The sequence below is a fragment of the Pelophylax lessonae genome (assembly GCF_965119305.1).
Source record: "Pelophylax lessonae genome assembly, chromosome: 8".
NCBI lineage: Eukaryota > Metazoa > Chordata > Amphibia > Anura > Ranidae > Pelophylax > Pelophylax lessonae.
Window position 1 is genome coordinate 23,931,476 of NC_138775.1, and position 21,166 is coordinate 23,952,641.

Sequence of the window (21,166 nt, forward strand, 5' to 3'; positions counted from 1 at the left end):
TATGTATTTCCTTTGGTTCTTCATAGTAAATCAAGCTGCGGAGAAGTGAAGGATAGCTGTTGCTTTCTCCTAAATGGGTAAAGTATGGAGTTTCTTTAAAGAGACCCTGTCACCAAATGAAGAACATTCATGTAAATTCAATGGAAATACTATAGTGTCACTTGAGTGATAGCTTGGAGTCTGCTGCGATTGGTAACATCACATCCAAGATGGCGGAACCCAGTAGCAGGGCTTTTACTGGTCTACACTAAGACTTTTACAGGATATAAACATGTCTAAAATACATACAGTTATGCAGGATTGTTGTTAGCAGGGGTTCGCCAGTATTTTAAGGGTAATAAGGTTGAGAAAAGTCGTTCTATATAAAGGACGCCCTAAAAAAAGTTGTTCCTTTGAAGACAAGACAACTCATGGCTCAACAAAGGCACTTTTTTATGTGTTTAGGCCTCAAAGCAGAAAGCGCCGGAAACTGAGAAAAACAATGAAGTTCTGAATGGTGAGTCATTTTTTTTTTTTGTTTGTTTTTTTTCTTTCCTTGACAATTTCTCTTTTCTGGGCTCTCATTGCTTCGAGTATCGGCTTAAAAAACTTGCCGCATCCCATTAGCATGCTCAGGGCTCTCACTCATCACATGCCTGGCATTCTTGTTCAGTCTGCCTTGAGACTGGTTGGTTACAGCCTGCATAACGTGCTACTCTAATATTTACCTTCTTGTCGCTGGAAGAAGAAGACTTCAGCTCACGTTGTCTTTTATCAGACAGCGGCGTTTGGCGGGAATGTGGCATTTGGGCTTGTAATCTGAGAGGGTGTCGGATGTTTTGTTTCACGGTTGACATGTGCGTGTGGATGCCGTCTATGAAGTCAAGGCGGTTGTAGTTTTCCCACGCAGGTAAAGGTGACAAAGCGTGTTCACTAGTTGTAAGACATGAGATTAGTAACCTGGTTCAAAGAAGTCCACCCTTTGAAAAAAAAAATCTTATGGGGTTGATTTACAAACTTGAGTGCAAAATCTGGTGCAGCTCTGCACAGTTGGCTTCCTTTTTTTTTTTTTTTAACCACTTTACAACCGGAGGATTTTGCTGTCTTACGTCCAGGCCACTTTTTGCGCTTCGGCACTGTGCGACTTTATCTGACAATTGCGCGGGCGTGCGACGCCGTACCCAAACGAAATTGACGTCCTTTTTTTCCCACAAACAGAACTTTCTTTTGGTGGTATTTGATCACCTGTGCGATTTTTATTTTTTGCGCTATAAACAAAAAAAGTGCGTAAATTTGGAAAAAATAACAATATTTTTCACATTTTTTTTATATGAAATCCCCCCCCCCCCCCCAAAAAAAATGTAAAAATCTAAATTTTTTTTAAATTTTTTGACTAATTTTTCTGCTACCTATGTTTGGTAAAAAAATATCACAATAAGCGTATTTTGATTGGTTTGCGCAAAAGTTATTGCGTTTACTAACTAAGGGAAAGATTTCTGTCATTTTTGGTGTTGTTTTTTTTTAACGAGTAATAGCGGCGATGTGCGATCGACATTGTGGTGGACAGATTGGACCCTTGACTGACATTTTTGACACTTTTGGGGGTTCAAGTGACATTTCTACAGTAATCAGTGCTATAAATATGCACTGTTACTGTAAAAATGACACTGGCAGGGAAGGGGTTAATTTTATTGGAAAGGGAGGGGTTAATGTATGCCTGGTGCTTACTAACGTGTGTGGGGGGAGGTGACTGAGTGACACAGGGACAGATCGCATGTTCATGCTGAACCCTGCAATCTGTCCCTGTCTGTCACTTAGGAGATCCGCCCGCTTTGTTTACACAAGCGGGTGGATCTCCAGACTCTATTCCCCGACGATCGGGGAAGAGCAGCGGCGATCGCCGCCTCTTCTCCCCTGGCCCGACTCCCGCTGTGACTGAAAACAGCGGGAGCGAGCCTCTGGCAGGGGGCGCGAGCGCCGCCCACAAGGGGAGGAGTCCAGCGACGTAGGTCTACGTCGCTGGACGGAGTCGAGCCACTTTGCCGCAGTACAGTCCCAGTGACTGGTCGGCAAGTGGTTAAAGCTTAATTAAAGCAGTTGTAAACCTCTGGCCCTTTTTTCTTTTTTCGGGAACCTACAAGGTAAAGCAATCGTGTGCTAGTCTGCATTGCATACTAGCTGATTATGTTAAACGTACTCTAAAAGAAAGCCCTCCTGCTCCGAGAAATCAGCACTGCAGGGGCTCCCATCTTCACCCGTCTTGCTTTCGGGTTCATGCATGCAGGAGCCACTGTTCACAGCACAGGGCTCTGAAGGAATGACATGGGTGACCGTTTCTTCAGAGCGAATGCGCCAGTGATGTCACTTGATGCATGTAATGTAAATATCTCCTAAATGGTGCACGTTGGGTGCTATTTACACTACCTATAGCTAAGTCGTATTGAAGGCTTATCTATAGGTAAAAGCAAAAGATGGAAGTTCACTTCCACTTTTAACCACTTAAGCCCCGGAGGATTTTCCTGCTAAACGACCAGGGGGTATTTTGCGATTTGGCACTGCGTGACTTTAACAGACAATTGCGCGGTCGTGCGACGCTGTATCTAAACGAATTTGGCGTCCTTTTTTTTTTTCCCCCACAAACAGAGCTTTCTTTTGGTGGTATTTGATCACCCGTGCGATTTTTACTTTTTGCGCTATAAACAAAAAAAGAGCGTACATTTTGCAAAAATAACAATATTTTTCACATATTTTTTATATGAAATTCCCCCAAAAAAAAATGTAAAAATCAAAATTTTTTAAAATTTTCGGCCAATTTGTTTTATGCTACCTATGTTTGGTAAAAAAAAATCGCAAAAAGCGTATTTTGATTGGTTTGCGCAAAAGTTATCGCGTTTACTAACAAAGGGAAAGATTTCTGTCATTTTTTGGTGTTTTTTTTTTTTTAACGTGTAATGGCGGCGATCTGCGATTTTTTTTTTTTTTTTTTTGCGGTACTGCGACATTGGGGCGGACAGATCGGACCCTTGACTGACATTTTTGACACTTTTGGGGTTACCAGTGACATTTCTACAGTAATCAGTGCTATATATATGCACTGTTACTGTAAAAATACACTGGTAGTGAAGGGGTTAACTTTATTTGGGAGGGAGGGGCTGTGTGTGTCCCTAGGGGCGTGCTTTCTACTGTGATTGGCTGTGGCTTGAGCTGTAAGGACACTGATCAACGGATCTACATAGTAGATCCATGTGATCAGTGTTTTTACAGCGAGGAGAATGACAGGTGGCTTGTTTACACAAGCTGCCTGACATTCTCCCTCTCCCCCGCCGATCGCCGAGTGACCGGCGGACATCGGGTCCGCTGGTCACACGCGCGGGGGGGTCCGTGACCGCGCGGGAGCGGAAACGCGCCTCCGCGGGCGCGCAGGAGCTCCCCAGAGCCTCACAGGCGAGCGACGTAGACCTACGTCACTCTGCCTGTGAGGGGCTGACTGCCGGAGTAAATATACTGTGAGCAGTCGGCAAGCGGTTAAAAGGTGAAGTTTAGAAGACTATTGACTACCATGCACAGCTGCGTCCGGCTTTTGCACTGTCCGTTTTTTTTTTTTTTTTTTTAAATCAACCCCATAGTGTCTTTGGTTTATAACCTACTCCTCTAAAAACTCACAGAGCAGAATTTTTGTACTCCAGGCAAACAAATACCTGCAGTTAAAGTGTATCTAAACGCAAAAACAAAAAAAAATATTGCAGCTTACTATTCTATAGGGGCGGCTGATTTTATTATCTTTTTTTCCAAGCTCCCCCCAACCTGGGAATCTGACCATTAACTTCTTGTCCAAGGGTTACAAGGGAAGACACACTATGAGTTTGGGTCTAAGGAGCTGTATGACATCTCCTATTTTTCATCTGACTGCTTTATTGCACTCCCGGAAAACCGCTATCGCTGTATTTCCAGGAGCCTGACGCTGATGTTTCAAGTCTAAGAATCTTCAACATTCAAATCAGTGCAGCTGCTGTACCTGCCCCCCTCCTGCCCAATCACAGAAGTCTGTGTATTTTGTGAATGAGTGGACATAATGCAAAGACTTCTCTTAATGGGCAGCAGAGGGAAGGGGCGGGCATAGCTGCTCTGTGTCTCTATCCTCACAGCCACGAGTGTCACTGTATGCTCAGAGCCACAAATCTGTCAGATATAAATGGAGATAAGTTCAGGAGATGTCATGCACCTCCTTGGACTTAACTCATAGCGTGCCTTAATTTTTTTTTTTTTTTTTTTTACAAATTCCTGGAATCCAGATTTAAACTTGCTGCAACAAAGTTACTGATCATAGAGAATAGTGAGGTGAGTTCATGCCCAGACACAGATTCTACAAAGAAGCTGTCTTCCTTTTTTTTTTTTTTTTTTTTTTCTTTCATCTGAGAGGGGAAGCGCTCATTCAATCAAATGCAGCACAGTGACATTAAACTTATAGTGGCATCACGTCTGATGGTCTTCATGTCTGAGGTCTCGCAGAGCATTAAGTGAATTCAGATCAAAAAATAAGCACAAGAATGATTTTAATCTGTGCTGCCAGGGCTCGAGTTATTAGGACTACCTAACAACAATATAGAACTTGCTTCATCTTTTGTCAAAAATATGCATGATTGCTAAATGTTAGTACTACGAACATCAGAGGAAAATGGACTGCAGTTTTCTTTTTTTATGACTCACTTTAAAAATTCCTGATCTATTTCAGTAAACCAACAACCTTTGTACTGTTTTTGTTTGCATACATACAAGTAAATTTAGTTAATTTGAAATGTGTATTTCTTGTCCATAAAACAAATGTGCACAAACTGCATTCCTAAACTGACTGTCACTGGGAGGAAGGGGGAAAACTGCTGCAAATGTGAAGTATCTATCTATCTATCTATCTATCTATCTATCTATCTATCTATCTATCTATCTATCTATCTATCTATCTATCTATCTATCTATCTATCTATCTATCTATCTATCTATCTATCTATCTATCTATCTCTAACTCAGCTCCTTCTAGACATTTACTGGTGTGGTTACAAACATGGTGAAGTCAAGAGAATGGTCCAGGAAGACAAGAGAAGAGGTGATTACTCTTCACAGGAAGGGCAATGGCTATAAGAAGAGAGCAAGGAGGTTAAACATACCAAGAAACACCATAGGAAGCATCATTCGCAAATTCAAGGCAAAGGGCACTGTTGAAACGCTACCTGGCAGAAAGAAGATGCTGACTTTGACTGCTGTGCGCTACCTGAAGCGTAGAGTGGAGAAAAGTCCCCGTGTGACTGCTGAGGAACTGAGAAAAGATTTGTCAGATGTGGGTACTGAAGTTTCTGCTCAGACAATACGGCGCACACTACGTAATGAAGGCCTCCATGCCAGAACTCCCAGGCGCACCCCCTTGCTGTCTCCAAAGAATAAGAAGAGTCAACTGCAGTATGCCAAAAGACATGTGGACAAACCACAGAAGTTTTGGGATAGTGTTCTGTGGACTGATGAAACAAAATTAGAACTCTTTGGGCCCATGGATCAACGCTATGTTTGGAGGAGGAAGAACAAGGCCTATGAAGAAAAGAACACCTTGCCTACTGTGAAGCATGACGGGGGGTCAATCATGCTTCGGGGCTGTTTTGCTTCTGCAGGTACAGGGAAGCTTCAGCGTGTGCAAGGTACCAATTCTCTTCAGTACCAGGAGATATTGGATGACAATGTGATGCAGTCCGTCACAAACCTGAGGCTTGGGAGACGCTGGACCTTTCAACAGGACAATGATCCCAAGCATACCTCCAAGTCCACTAGAGCATGGTTGCAGATTAAAGGCTGGAACATTTTGGAGTGGCCATCACAGTCACCAGGCTTAAATCTGATTGAGAACCTCTGGTGGGACTTAAAGAAAGCAGTTGCAGTGCACAAGCCTAAGAATGTGACTGAACTGGAGGCTTTTGCCCATGACGAATGGGCGAAGATACCCGTAGATCGCTGCAAGACACTTATGTCAAGCTATGCTTCACGTTTAAAAGCTGTTATAACTGTAAAAGGATGTTGTACTAAGTACTAAGTTTGAATATCACTTGAGGGTTGAATAAAACTGATAATGATGTGAGCACAGAAAAGACATTTGTGGTTATTTCATTATAAATGTTAGGTTATATTTGTCTGACCTACACGTGCCTCTTTGATTTAATTGTTAGCAGGATGACCGAATGATCAAAATCAATGTCAAACTGGCCAAAACAATCAATTTCAGTGGGGGTTGAATAATTTTGAACACAACTGTACATTTCAGAACATCTTGACCGCTGACCTCCTTACCAGCGCTGTTGGTCGTTGAGGCTGCCTACCCTGCTAATAGTACTGGTAGATTTGCGGTAGCACTGGGTCACTAATGAAGGGAGTTTGCTTTTGTATAAATCCAACGGGGGGGGGTTCTTCGAATAAAGAGAATGGTGCATGTGGAGATCATTGTAGTCCACTTTGTGATAAGATCACTCATCAGAAGGTAAAATCTTGGATACGCCTAATGAAAAGTCATTTTGCTTGGAAGTACATCTGAATTTTGTTTGAACAGAACAGAAATGTCAGAACTAATGCGTTTCAAAGGAATTGGACTCCCTCTTCCTCAGGGCTTGAGCAAGAATGTATAATCCTATCACAAAGAGAATTTTTGTAGCTTTGATTAGGTCTGAATATTGGCATGTCAGGACTGGGATCTGAACTCCTGTCGTCCTGTGTCAGGTGGTGCCTCTTACTGCGCCACCAGGGATGCTGGACAGCTCTCTGCCTGATTCCTTAGACAGCCTTGCTTTGTGACTTTTCTCTTTAACCTTGAACCCTTTGCTCCTCCTGGGACAGTCCTGATTTAAACCCTGTCTCTGCTTTTCCAGTTTGCTAGATTATGGCACAGTCTCCAGCTGATATCTTGCTCCTCTTAAGTATCTGCAGCTGTCCTGATCTTCACTACCACTTGTTACCGACCCTTGGCTTGTTCCTTGACTATGCTTCCGATTGATCCTAACTTACAACCACTTTATTACCGATCCATGGCTTGTTTACTGACTTTGCTTCTGTTTGATCCCTACCTGCTATATCTTCTACTGGACCCCGGCTTGCTCTTCTCTGGGTGGGGCATAACTAAGGAGCCTGACCTGATACTAAAGCCCCGTACACACGCGTTGAAAATCGGCAGGGATTTTTCGCCCGACGACCGATTTTTGCCGATTTTCGGCTTGTTAGTATGATGCTTCCGACAACCGACTCTGACTTTTCGGCCGAAAGAAATATGGTGTGCAGGCTATAAAATTTTTGTCTGCCGTCAAAACAGGGCCGATTTTCGTGCAGTCAGTACAGATTTCGACAGGGAAAAATCTAATGAGCAAGTCTGGGCATGCTCAGTGAAGAAAGAACACAAAGAAAGCAAACCAACACATGACATCACTTCTGAAGTAGAATTTTGTTGGGCGAGAAAATTCGTGTGCAGTCTAGGCACATTCCAACCAACAAAATACCACTCTGGACAAAAGACGGACGATCGGTCGGCCGATAATCGTTGCGTGTGTACTAGGCTTAAATCCCTACCTGCTATATCTTCTACTGGACCCCGGCTTGCTCTTCTCTGGGTGGGGCATAACTAAGGAGCCTGACCTGATACTAACATGCAGCATAACCCATCTGCACCATCAGAAGCTTTGGTGAATACCGGTTAGAGCTTAGACCCCCGCACCTTGGGTGAGCCCACGTCATCTGCCGGGGGGACCTGCTTGTATACTTATCCTGCTGGTCGGTGGGAGACTCTCTACTGCTATGGCCTCTGAGCCTGACAGTGATGCAGCGTTACATGCTTGTAAGAAAAGGGGCTGCGTTGCTCTGGGCTGTATATGTATGTTGCATAAGAAATGCAAATTAACATGGTTTCTACATAGTGAGCAGCCTCCCAGATCTCCTAACCTGCAGCTGGAGTTCTCATAAAATGAAATTTTGGGTTTGGGGCAATTGTGTTGCATTCCCTCCCACAACGCAGTGCTTGTACCAGTCACTAGTCCCGAGCACTGGCATTGGGGGGTATCTAACTATGTGCAGTACTGAATCACCATTTGCAAATTATTATAGGTGGTCTTCAGCTATGTATTGGGGGTGGTGGGGTAAAGCAAACTACAGTATATGGATTTAGTTAGTGGGACAGCCAGGTGCGATTTTTACCCCTATAAAAAGGGGGGGGGGGTCACCTCCTTTAAATTTAAAATGGTCCTATTTGACTGTAGTCTACCTTCCAGCAGATTTTCCTCTGTGTGTTTTCTATAAATGTCCGATCTTGATTTTCTAAGGCATAAACTGGTTATTGAAATGTAAGATGAGAGTATAGCTGTCTCCGTGACGCTCAGACAATGTATGCTGTGTCTGTGTGGGAACACTGCTCTACACACAACCCTCCGCTCCGTTCAGTTCAGGGATTAGGTAACTGAAGAGACGGCGCAGAAAAATCCTTCATGACCGCACCTCAGGCAACCTTGTCTGCAGACTGGGCGGCAAGTTTTAATCTGCAAAAGGAGTCTTCAGCCCTTACGACCCAGACTGTAAACATGGCCGACCTCACACCGCTCTGCTGCCAAAGCCAGGTTGCTTTGGAAACTGGTCAGATGATGCTGGCCTGCTTTGACATTTTGGGCTTTCTCTAGGGCAAAACTTCACCTATTTAAAAAGGAACTCTGTTTTTTTATGCATGCAAGCTGAAGATGTAGGATGAGTTCCTCCTCAAGCATGGATTTATCTACAGCCTTGAAGCTGTCCTCAAGCAACTTCACCTCTAAAAAATTGGAGGTGAACAAATGGTACTAATTTATTGCAGGTGTTTGAGAGATCACATCATGCTCATGTATGTGGTTTCAACTTCTGAACACTCGGGAATGAAGGCAAAAATTATTCTACTGTTAAGCTTGTAGATACCTGACCATCCACATCTATAGGAGCGTGCTGGACATCCGATTCAAAACTATGGATATGGAGTTTGCCCCCCCTTTGCAACTACATAGTCTTGACTTGGGGGATTTGTCTATGGGCATTTTGTGTCCATTAAGCCAAAAGAAAATTTGTGAGGACAAGTACTGATGTTGAATGAGAAGATCTGGTACACCATTGGCATTCCAATTCACCCCGAAAATGTTCCATAGTCGAGGTCAGGGCTCTGCGCAGGCTATTGGAATTCTTCTTCTAGAAAGGGGTTCTTCAAACTTTCTTAACAAAGGGCCAGTTTACTGTCCTTCAGACTTAAGGGGGGGGGGGGTGGCTGTGGTCATTGGCAGTAGAAAATGTTCTAACATCAGTGGGAATAAACAATGCCCCATGATTGGTGCCATTGGGAGGAATTGTGCACCATCGTTGGTTTAATTAGGGGGAATTGTGCCCCATCTTTGGGGTCAGTGGGAGGTATCGTGCCCCATCTTTGGGGTCAGTGGGAGGTATCGTGCCCCATCTTTGGGGCCGGTGGGAGGTATCGTAGCCCATCTTTGGGGTCATTGGGAGGTATCGTGCCCCATCTTTGGGGTCATTGGGAGGTATCGTAGCCCATCTTTTGGGCCGGTGGGAGGTATTGTAGCCCATCTTTGGGGCCGGTGGGAGGTATTGTAGCCCATCTTTGGGGCCGGTGGGAGGTATTGTAGCCCATCTTTGGGGCCGGTGGGAGGTATTGTAGCCCATCTTTGGGGCCGGTGGGAGGTATCGTAGCCCATCTTTGGGGCCGGTGGGAGGTATCGTAGCCCATCTTTGGGGCCGGTGGGAGGTATCGTAGCCCATCTTTGGGGCCGGTGGGAGGTATCGTGCCCCATCTTTGGGGCCGGTGGGCGGTATCGTGCCCCATCTTTGGGGTCGGTGGGAGGATTTGTGCCCCTTCATTGGGCTCGGTGGGAGGATTTGCGCCCCTTCATTGGTGTTGGTGGGGGGAGGAAAATTATGTTCCATTGTTGGTATGATGGCATCAGTGGATGAAAATGGTGCCCCTAATGGCAAAAGCAAGCAAAGGTCCACATCGTAGTTTGGAGTTTTGGAGACCACTGTTTTAAAACTGGTCACACCATGTCTTTATGGAGCTGACTATGGGCCCAGTCACACACTAGAACATAAAGGGTTTCCTCAAAATGATATCACAAAGTTGGAAGTACACAACTTTCCAAAACTGTAGCATTAACAGTACCCTTCACTTGAAAACACCTGAGTGCAATAATTTGGGTAAGTAAAGTTTTGGCAAGACAGTGTAATTGTTTGATATTTACCACTTTATGCCAGGAGAGGGCGATCCCTAAATCGGAGCATCCTCTTTCTGGAGCTCATTCTACAGCCGTGTTGTGAACTAGTCCTGAACCATGGGTATTGGTCCATGCAGAGCAAGTCTTAGACACGGGTGACACTTTTTCCTCTCCTCTCCTAGTAAAGACCGATTTTTGTCTGGCTTGTCTCTGTAAGCAGTACTGGGTTTAGTTATGGTTGTAAACCTCAGACATGAAATGTGAACAAAGCATATCCCTCTATAGTGTTTACTTGTCTCATTCCAGAGCATGATGTGCCATTTCTGTCTGCTGCTTCATTCCTCCATTATCAGCATGAATTGCTTCTGACAATTTTTTTTTTTTTTTTTTTTGAGAAAAAAAATTGGTGACAGTGTAGAGCTCCTGTGATTGCCATATTTTGCTCTGTTCCGATGTGCTGTGTGGAGGGAAGGGACACACCCTACTTTAATCAGCTCTCAGAGCACCCCTCACTGAGCTCTGCAGAGTGTAATTTCAGTTCTTCGTCCCCCTTTTTTATGACCGCTCAGACAAGCTTTACAGCACTTTAAAAGGCTGAAGAGAAGACTGCAGATAAACGGGTAACTGCAGATAAACGGGTACAAATTATGTAGAAGGATTTGTTTCATCTCATGTGGATCACCTGAGGCCAGTCACTTCATTGGGTATATTTAAGGGTTTACTTTTAAGTGAAACCTTTTACTATAAGTGTTTAAAGCAGAGTTCCGGCCTCAAATACCTTTTAACTAGAACCGCTATTCTCATACTTACAAGGTGTACAGTATTGGATTTTAGTCAAAACCTTACTTTTAAAAACGCTGTCTGGGTACGGCCATCTTGAATGTGGGCATCTGAAGCCGCAGTGTAATCTGCTGTGTCCTTCTTCCTGATTCCAGGGAGTGTTCTGGGAGTTCTTCCTGATTCCAGCCTCCTGGGAGTGATGACAAACAGCTCCCAGGATGCGGAATTCGGCTGGTCAGTAGGGGCTGACCAAATTGCGATCAGTGTGTGGCTGACCCTGCTGAACGGAAGTTTATCATTGACTGCAGCCGCTGATCAGTATTTTCTGACACTCTGGCAGCTCAGTCTTGTTATCAGAACATGTCTTGGAGTTTGAGGGGGGGTGTAGGGATTTCTCAATCTACCTCGTTTGTGTGAATGGAGGAATCTACTGGCTGAAAGCAGAAGTAAAAACCGATCTATGGCAAGCTTAAAGTAATAGCCTCATTTCTTTCTTTTTTTTTTTTCCTTTAAAAATAATAAACCTGTTATACTTGCCTGCTCTGTATAGGCATTTTGCACAGAGCAGCCCAGATCCTCCTCTTCTTGGGTCCCCCACTGGCATTCCTGGCCCCTCCCTCCTGACTAGTGCCCCCACAGTAAGCAGCTTGCTATGGGGGCATCTAAGCCGAGCCAAAGCTCTGTGTGTCCATTCAGATACAGAGCTGCTATGTTCGTCTTTGCCCCCCCTCTCTCCTCATTGGCTAACGGACTTTGGCAGCAGCGAAAGCCAATGGTGTCCACTGCAGTGTCTCAGCCAATCAGGAGGGAGAGCCCTAGACAGCTGAGGCACTCGTGCACCTTGCTGGATCGAGAGGGGGCTTTTTATGCATTAAGATTAACCCTTCTGCCTTTACAACCACTTAAGTTTTTAGGTGGTATTTTTTGTATTGGGTTGCTCAGGCATTGCACAGGTTAATTCTCCCCTCCTGTCCCGAAGCTCACTCTCCTGTAGCCGGTGGCAGCGCGTTTGTTTATTTAGCAATTAGAGCGGCCTGTTAACAAGATGCCCCAATTTCCAATGAGGCCTCTGTGGGCTGCCGGGAGACTGAAGATTTTCTGCTGAGGTTCTTGAAGGTGACATTAAGACGCTGCCTTCTGCCAGCTGGGAGCGATGCCTGCGCACAAATAACACTGCATTATTGATTTTCTTTTTATTTTCTCCCCCCCCTCGTAATACTTGTAAGTTTATGGACAGAACCTGGCTTCAGTGAAATAACAACACATGTAAGGGAAAATGTTTGAGCCGAGTATTCCTGGCCTAAGTCTAAGCTTTAATTGTGCTTTATATCCCACTGTTCTCAAATGACAAAGTGCAAATAAATATTCACGCTCTGGCAAGTCCCTGGACTCCCTGTATGTGGTGTATAGCGATTGTAGAGAAGGACGCTTAAGAAGCAAGATGCCACTTTTTTTCTTGAAGTCTTTCAAACTGACTTAACACTAAGAGGACTTGCACACCGTGTCTTTTATTACAAAACAAAAACTGAAATAAGCAGTCTTTTACTGAAGTTTTAGGTTTTGCTCCCTTTTAGGACCTATACCTAGTGTATCAAAGCCCAGTTCAACTTTAGCTGATTTAAACAAAGTGCATTCCAGGTACATTTAGAGCCGGTTCACACTAATCCGACTTGTCAGGCGACTTGGTCGCCTGACAAGTAGCTCCCGATGCTGTGCAATGGAACCGTTCTAATCAGAGCGACTGAAGTCGCTCCGACTTAGAAAAAGTTTCCTGCACTATTTTTTGGTGAAGTCGGAGCGACTTGCATTGACTTCTATTATGAGAAGTCGCTTGCAAGCCGCGATGAAGTCGCACTGCACGGGCGACTTTAAAGTCGGGGCGACTTTGAGTCGGATTAGTGTGAACCGGCTCTAAAGGGGAACTAAACCCATGGATTTAAGTTTCAAAAAAGTTATATTCCGGGCATGCCGTGAATGCTATCTGTCAGTTTTGCTTGTGCCCTCAAACCAAACTGTCCAACCATTAAATGGCTGGTGTCAAAGCTGATCACATGTTCAGCACCGTGGCAGTTGCAGATCAAGGCTGGCCATAGATGGTTTGAATTTCTTTCCTAAAAAAAAACACAGGTTTCGGGAAAGGAATTTACACAATTCCCCCATCAACACAGACAAAGCTGATGGGAATCCCTCCTGCTGAGCAATTGTTTGCTCCTAGCAGAGGAAGCCGTCCTTGGGGAGAGAGGACTGATGATTATTGCTAGCTGCAATAGCAGCTGCTAGCAATAATCACAAGTACATTCAGCAGGCTGGTTATACCCAAGTTGATGGATGGATCGATCGATCGATCAACTTGGTACATACAGCCTGCCCACACGCAGTTTGAATCTCAGCCAATATTTTAACTGTCTTTGGCTGGCCTAAGATGGCAGCTTTTCTTAGCTGGAAAGGGGGAGGGTGTAGTTCAACTTTAAAACAGTTTCTCTTTAGTTCATTGACGAACACAGCTCCTGTCATTCTTGACCATTGCGTTATACTGCCCCTACAGGAGTAGGACACTAGGCAAAAAAAACTTCGGGCTACACCCATGGGCAGTCCCAGGGGGTATACTCCCTCTTCCTGCTACAATCTCTGTTTTTTTCCTGCCATGGTGGGGGGGGGGGGGTTACCTTACTTCCACAGACTACTAAGGGCACCCGTCTTGGACGTGGACCTTCCTTCTCGGCTCATAAGGTTTTTTCATTTCTCAGGGGTGACTGACAAGCCTTTCAGGACCTCCTCTGGCAGATCCAAACGAACCTGGTCTGGCAAGCCAAGAGCAGGCTTTTCCAGATCTGCAGATAAGGCTCCTTCTGCATAAAGATGCGCCCTCACCCGTATCAGGGGTGGTTTCAGGACCCGTGGACTTCTCTGGTACAGGACAAGTGGGTCCACAAAGTCATTCTGTCCAGCTACAAGATCGAGTTTCACTCCTTGTTCCAGCAAGGTTTTTTCCTTCCAACCTGCTCCTTTCCCCAGACCGGTTACAGGGTCTGTTTGGGATGGTACACGACCTGTTCCTTCAAGGGGTGATTGGCCCGGTTCTGACTTGGGGGGAACGCTTTCATGGTTTTTACTCAAACCTGTGTAGTCCCCCAGGAAGGAAAGCAAAGCGCATCCAATCCTGGACCTCAAGGCACTAAACTGCTTTGTGTGGGTACAAAAGTTCAGAATGGAGTCTATTCGAACGGTGGTGGCATCCCTGTGTCAGGGGGATTTCCTCACCTCTATAGATATCAAGAATGCCTATCTTCACATTCCTATATGTGCCAGTCACCAGCGTTTTCTCTGCTTTGCTGTGGGAGAGGATCATTATAAGTTTGTGGAATTACCCTTTGGTCTCCCCTTCGCTCCTTGGCTCACAAGTGTTGGCTCCGGTGCTAGTCTTGTTACGCCAATGGGGGATCGCAGTACTGGGTTACTTGGACGTTCTCCCGTGAGCGGAGTCTCCTTCTGCTCTGGTGGAGAACCTGGAGATCACTCTCTGCGGGAGTTTGGTTGGATTCTGAATTTTCAAAGTCTGCCCTGGTTCCGTCCAGCGCTGGACTATTTGGGCCTGACTTTGGACTCAGCCTTAGCCAGAGTGCGCCTTCCTCTGGACAAACTCCAGAAATTGCAGGCTGCAATTCGTCCCCTGCTTTCCAACAGATGGTTATCCCTCCGGACTTGCATGCTAGTGCTGGGCCTGATGGTATCTACCTTCGAGGCGGTTTCGTTTGCACAGTTCCATATGAGGTCCCTGAAAAGGGAGATTCTGACCAAGTGGGACAAGACTCTGCAGTCTCTGGACAAACAGATCCGGATGAATCAGGGAACAAAGGATTCCCTGATATGGTGGCTTCGCTTTCTGGTGCTTCGGCTGAGAAAATCCTTCCTCCCCTTAGACAGTGGTCACCACAGATGCCAGCCTGTCTGGCCAGAGAGATGTCCTCAGCAAACATTCTGCTCAGGGGATCTAGAAGCTGGAAGACTCCAGATTACCGATCAATGTCTTGGAACTCCAAGCGATCAGACTGTGTATGGATCATTGAGCGAATAGTCTTCCGGGATGCACAGTGCGCATTGTCAGACAATGCCACGGCCGTGGCTTATGTCAAACACCAAGGGGGCACAAGAAGTGTCCTGGTGGCTCTGGAGGTAGCCGGCATCCTAAGGTGGACAGACCGGTTCCTTCCTGCCCTCTCCACCGTACACATTCCCGGGTGGAAAATTGGCAGGCGGACTACCTCAGTCGGCAGGCGTTGGACCACGGGGAGTGGTCCCTTCATTCGGGGGTGTTTCATCAGCTGTGTCTCCAGTGGGGCACTCCCGAAGTGAATCTGTTGGCATCTCGGCTCAACAGAAAGGTGCAGAGGTTTGTGGCTCAGTCAAGGGATCCACTGGTGCACACCACAGACGTGCTGGTGGCCCCGTGGGGTCAGTATCGTCTGATATACGCCTTCCCTCCAAGTTTCTGCCCAGACTCCTATGACTGAAGACATTGTGTTACCTTTCCTGTGTCCCAGGCCTAAACATCTGAAGGATGTCAAGGCGCACTCTACTCGGGCGCTTAGTGCCTCCTGGGCTTTCTGTGGTCAAGCGTCCGTGACACAGGTTTGCAAGGCGGCCATCTGGTCGTTGGTCCCCACCTTTACAAAGTTTTATAAAGTGAATGTGTTTGCATCTGCGGATGCTTCCTTTGGCCGCAAGATTTTGCAGGCTGCTGTTTAAAAGGACCTGATTCTCTTTGAGGGTTTATGGTTTTGGTTTTTTCAGGTGGGCTCCAGTTGTTTTGGTCGAACCCCTGGTGCCTGGTTGGCTACTGTTTGGCTTCAGGCATTTTTTTGCTGCTTCCTACCCCTCATGTTTGACACTGCTTTGGGATGTCCCAATGGTCAAGAATGACAGGAGCTGTGTCCGTCAGTGAGCAAAAGAGAAAATGGGATTTTTGACTTGCTGTAAAATCCATTTCTGTGATATTCATTGACGGACACAGCACCCACCCCTCTGTGGAGTTATGATTCTCCTGACACTGCTTGTAACAAAACCGAGTGACTATAGCAGGGAGAAGGAGTATACCCCCTGGGACTTCCCATGGGTGTAGCCAGAAGTTTTTTTTTGCCTAGTGTCCTACTCCTGTAGGGGTCAGTATAACCCAATGGTCAAGAATGACAGCTGTGTCAGTCAACATCAGAGAAACAGATTTTACTGTAAGTCAAAAAAAGCATTAACTGTGCCACCCTAATCTAGAACAAAGTGCATTCTAGCTGATATGCTGACGTACAGTGTGCCAGTATGTGTACAGCATGATTTTTGGGCACGCCTGTATTGAGGAAGCTTAAGCCGTCTTTGAACGTGTAGCTCTAAGACGCTTTGGTCATGCGATTGGGATCTATGGCACAGGTGTAAGAAGGGAGGGAACAAGGACATCTCACAGTTGTGACGTAGGGGTCGGAGAGTGGAACACAGATATCCAGTACTTTCCAGGAGTGTCAAGTGCTAAAGAGTCTGTTGGATGTTGCCGAATGGCCCTCCTCCTGTATGGAAGTTTAGGTTTTTTTTTTATTTATTTTCTTTTTAACTTGCGACCTCCTTAAATTCATAGCCATTGCGTAGGAATTGTTTTGAAGGGGAGGGGTATTGTTTGTTTTCCTCCTTTCTTATACCTTTGCGTATCTCACCCAGTGGCCACCAGTACGTCACCAAATGGCTGGTGTCAATCAAAGCTGGGGATACTGAATGTACTACACATGCTCAAAATAAAACTTCACTGAAGTACACAGGGTGCGTGTAGTGAGTCCTGTTCCTGTGTGGCTATGACTAATGATTGAATAAAAGTGGTATTTAAGCCAAAAATGAAATCTATTTCAGTTTACCAATTATTAATCATTCAATGTGGTGGCTGCATTAGTTTTACAGTAACACACTCGTGAGACACAACTCTGGAATAATGTGAACTTAAGGCACAGCAGGCAGCACCGCTATCAGTCTGTGGGAGGGGGGGGGGGGGTCTAGTGTTAGATGTATTAGAAGATTTAGATACATTAACAAGTTGAAGACAAACTCTAGCTCACACTTTATAAACCGTTACAATAAACCGTTTTTTTAAATGTTAATGCCAGTGTTAAGTGGTTTGTCTCATCCATGTAAAATACATTCTGCTGGAGAGCTTGATGTTTTTTGAAAAACAGACTTGCTGGCTGGATTATTAGATGGAAATAGAAGAAAGCTTCAAGAGGAATTGGTAATCTGCAATATGTTTGGTTTTGGATTTAATAGTGCTTTAACCCCTTACACACCGGGCACTTAACCCCCCCTTCCTAACCAGACCAATTTTCAGCTTTGTGTGCTCACATTTTGAATGACAATTAGTCATGCAACACTGTACCCATATGAAATTTCCATCCTTTTTTTTTTCACACAAATGGATATTTCTTTTGTTGGTATTTATTCATCATTGTTTTTTTATTTTTTACGCTATAAATGAGAAATGACCGAACCTTTTGTAAAAAGAAAAAGCATTTCTTTTCGGTTTTAAAATTTTGCAAATTTTAGTAATTTTTCTTCATAAATTTTGGCCAAAAACTATACTGCTACTTATCTTTGGTAAAAATAACCCAAATAAGTATATATTCTTTGGTCTTTGTGAAGGTTAGAGCCTACAAGCTATGGTGGAAATCGTTGAAAATTGATCACATCTGTTGTACTGACGACCTATCTCATTTCTTGAGACCTTAACAAGCCAGGAAAGTACAAATACCCCCCAAATGATCCATTTTTAGAAAGTAGACCTTCCAAGGTATTAAGAGGCATTGAGTTTTTCTTTTTTTAAGTTATTTTTTTCCCCACAATTCTTTGCAAAATGAAGATTATTATTTTTTTTTCACAAAATTGTCATAATACCAAGTTATTTCTCACACACTGTATAGGCATACTTGCAACTACACCCCAAAATACATTATGATCCTCCTCCTGTGTATGCGATGCCACATGTGTGAGGCTTTTACACAGCCTGGCCATATACAGAGGCCCAACATCAAAGTAGTACAAGAAGGAGGGAAATCGGCGCTTAATTTCTAGGAATGGTGGACCACAGAAAAAAACGTGGAGATAAAATCAATGTAGTATGTAGAATATGAAGAATAAATCCCAGATAATCAGATAATCATAAAAGTCAAATAGTGGTATGGTAGAACTAAAGATCATAAATAGTGGGAATAATAATTAGATTATATATATATATATATATATATATATATATAATCTATCTATCTATCTCAATCCTTCATAATTAATAAAAATAGCAGTGCAAAATGGGCAAAATAACACAATGAGTGCTGAAGTGCTGATGAATCAATAAAAATGATCAGTGGACAAATTATCATAAACGATGAGGATAATAGCAATCTAGATATAAATTTAATATAACAATGTGGCTATTTCGTAAATCAATCCTTCTAATTAAAATAAATAGCAGTGCAAAATGTGCAAATATACACAAAGAGTGCTGAAGTGCTGATAAATAGATCAATAAAGTGATCAGAGAATAAATACTGATGATGAAAGTGCTAATAGTGCTAAAGACGCAAAGAAAAATATTAGCTATAGACAGCAAAAAGGCTGTAATAAGCTAGCAATGAATTAACAGATGAGACACAATTCTTCATGTGCAAGTAGGCACTATAAATAATAATGATGAAGGTGAAAATAGTGCAAAATGGTAATAACCAGCAGGAATTGCTGTGAAGTGCCTACAATGGGTTAATACAGGAACCAAAAGTCCAAATACAACATCAAAGTAGCACCTCTAGGTGTTCTGGGAGCAAAAAAATTACACACAATTTCCTGACAACCTATCACACTTTTGAAGGCCCTGGAGCACCAGGACAATGGAAACCCCCATAAAATTATCCAATTTTGGAAAGCAAACATCCAACACATAATCTAGGAGGCAGAATGCTTCTTTTGAACATTGTCATTTTTTTCCACAAGTTTTTGGAAAATGTGGAAAGAGAATAAAAACTCATTTTATTTATTTATATATATATATATATATATATATATATATATATTTTTTTTTTTTTTTTTTTACCCAAAGCTGTCCATTTCTACGATTTTTTTATTTTTTTTTCTAACACGTAGCATGTACATAGCAAAAATGAGACCCCAAAATACATTCTGCTACTTTGCAGTATGGTGATATCATGCGTGAGACTTTTTTTTCCACAGCCTGGCCACATACAGAGGCCCAACATTCAGGGAGCACCGTCATTTCCTGACTACCTATTACAATTTTGTGAGGCACTGTCGTGGCACTAAGGAGCACTGATGTGGCATGGATAGGCATGACTGTGGTATGATTGAGGCATGGAGGAGGCAGGGGATGGATGGTGATGCAGCCTCCCTCCTCTCCTCGCACACTGTGCTGATCGCTGTGTACAGCGTGCAAGAAGAGGAGAGAACTGAATTGGACATGTGCCAGTTTGTTGACAACTGATCGCTCCGTCATTGGACGGTGAAATTGTGTGGTAAAGGGCAGCTGTCATTTGCCTTTTTACCACGATCCGTGATGCGCCGAGTCCCTTGAACCCGGCGAGCACGGACACTTTTGTGTGCGCGATCCTGGGAGGACGTCATTGCACGCCATCCCAGAATAATCCAACTGCGCTGTAGCCGTCATTTGGCTATGGCCCGGTCGGCAAGTGGTTAAAAATATACTTTTTATCTATGGTGACGCTTTTTTTTTTTTTTTTTTTTTTTTTTGTGTATTGTACAGCATATAAAATTACTTTTGCAGGACATTGCCAAAGAAAGCTTTGTATGTCCGAAAAAAATATATTACTTAAGAAATTAAAAAGTAATAGCAGAAATGTAAAAAATGTTTAAGTCCATAGGGACCTTATTAAGGGTCAATTGTGGTGTGTTGATGGTGGTTATTCCCACCAGTCCATTCTGGCTTCCCCCTGAGATCTGCCCTGAGCCTGTGAGTCTGGCAGCTGCCTCTTGCATTGTGTAGGGGCTGCCTGTCTTCTAGGAACGTCAGGAAAGGAGATGATGATTGAGCTGGGGCCGGGAGGGCCCAATAGAGCCTCCTTCTATGCAGCTCTGTTGGTTTTCTTGGAAAGTCTGAGGCAAAACCCAAACACTGTGTCAGTTCTGAGAAGCTGCAGATTGGCCAAGTGAGTGGGCGACACACACTCAGCTCTGTCTAGGCAGCTGCAGTCCGGGCTTTGGTCTGCCATAGGCTCCTAGCGTGTCTACCCGTACAGAGGCAGCCTCAGCGCTGTGCATGCGGGTAGCTGTCTGACTCTCCTGCACCACAACAAAAAAGCAAACTTAACCCCTTTTTCAACACTGACAATGTAAAAAAAAAAAAGGATATATAATGTTACACACATGAACTTCAATGGCATCCCAGTCTTAGTCTGTAGGGTTCAATATTTAGTTGGCCCACCCTTTGCAGCTATAACAGCGTCAACTCTTCTGGGAAGGCTGTCCACAAGGTTTAGGAGTGTGTCTATGGGAATGTTTGACCATTCTTCCAGAAGCGCATTTGTGAGGTCGGGCACAGATGTTGGATGAGAAGGCCGGGCTCACAGTGTCTGCGCTCTTTTTCATTCCAATGGTGTTCTGTCGGGTTGAGATCAGGACTCTGTGCAGGCCAGTCAAGTTCCTCCACCCCAACCATTTCTTTATGGACCTTGCTTTGTGTACTGGTTCAAATTATTTGGTGGAGGGGGGATTACGATGTGGGGTTGTTTTTCAGGGGTTGGGCTTGGCCCCTTAGTTCCAGTGAAGGGAACTCCTAAGGCATCAGCATACCAAGACATTTTGGACAATTTCATGCTCCCAACTTTGTGGGAACAGTTTGGGGATGTCCCCTTCCTGTTCCAACATGACTGCGCACCAGTGCACCAAGCAAGAGACTGGGATGCCCTTAATGTTCATTTGCGTGTAAAGGCAGGTGTCCCAATACTTTTGACAATATAGTGTGTGTGTGTGTGTGTGTGTGTGTGTGTGTGTGTGTGTATAGATAGATAATATAATTTTCATATTCGGGATGCACCAATACCAAGTTTGTTTGTTTTGTGTTTTTTCTTTTTTTTTCCAAGACTGAATACTGATACCCATTTTTAGTGTCA

At 44.3% G+C, this 21,166-nt stretch overlaps 1 protein-coding gene across 1 annotated transcript in view; it reads left to right on the plus strand.

Annotated features, from left to right (window-relative positions):
* QARS1 (glutaminyl-tRNA synthetase 1) overlaps positions 1 to 21,166 on the plus strand; it is a 181,413-nt gene that overhangs the window by 66,855 nt on the left and 93,392 nt on the right. The window contains exon 7 of the mRNA XM_082265362.1: positions 445 to 496. Within this exon, the coding sequence (XP_082121488.1) occupies positions 445 to 496 (52 nt within the window). The remainder of the gene's footprint in view (positions 1 to 444; positions 497 to 21,166) is intronic.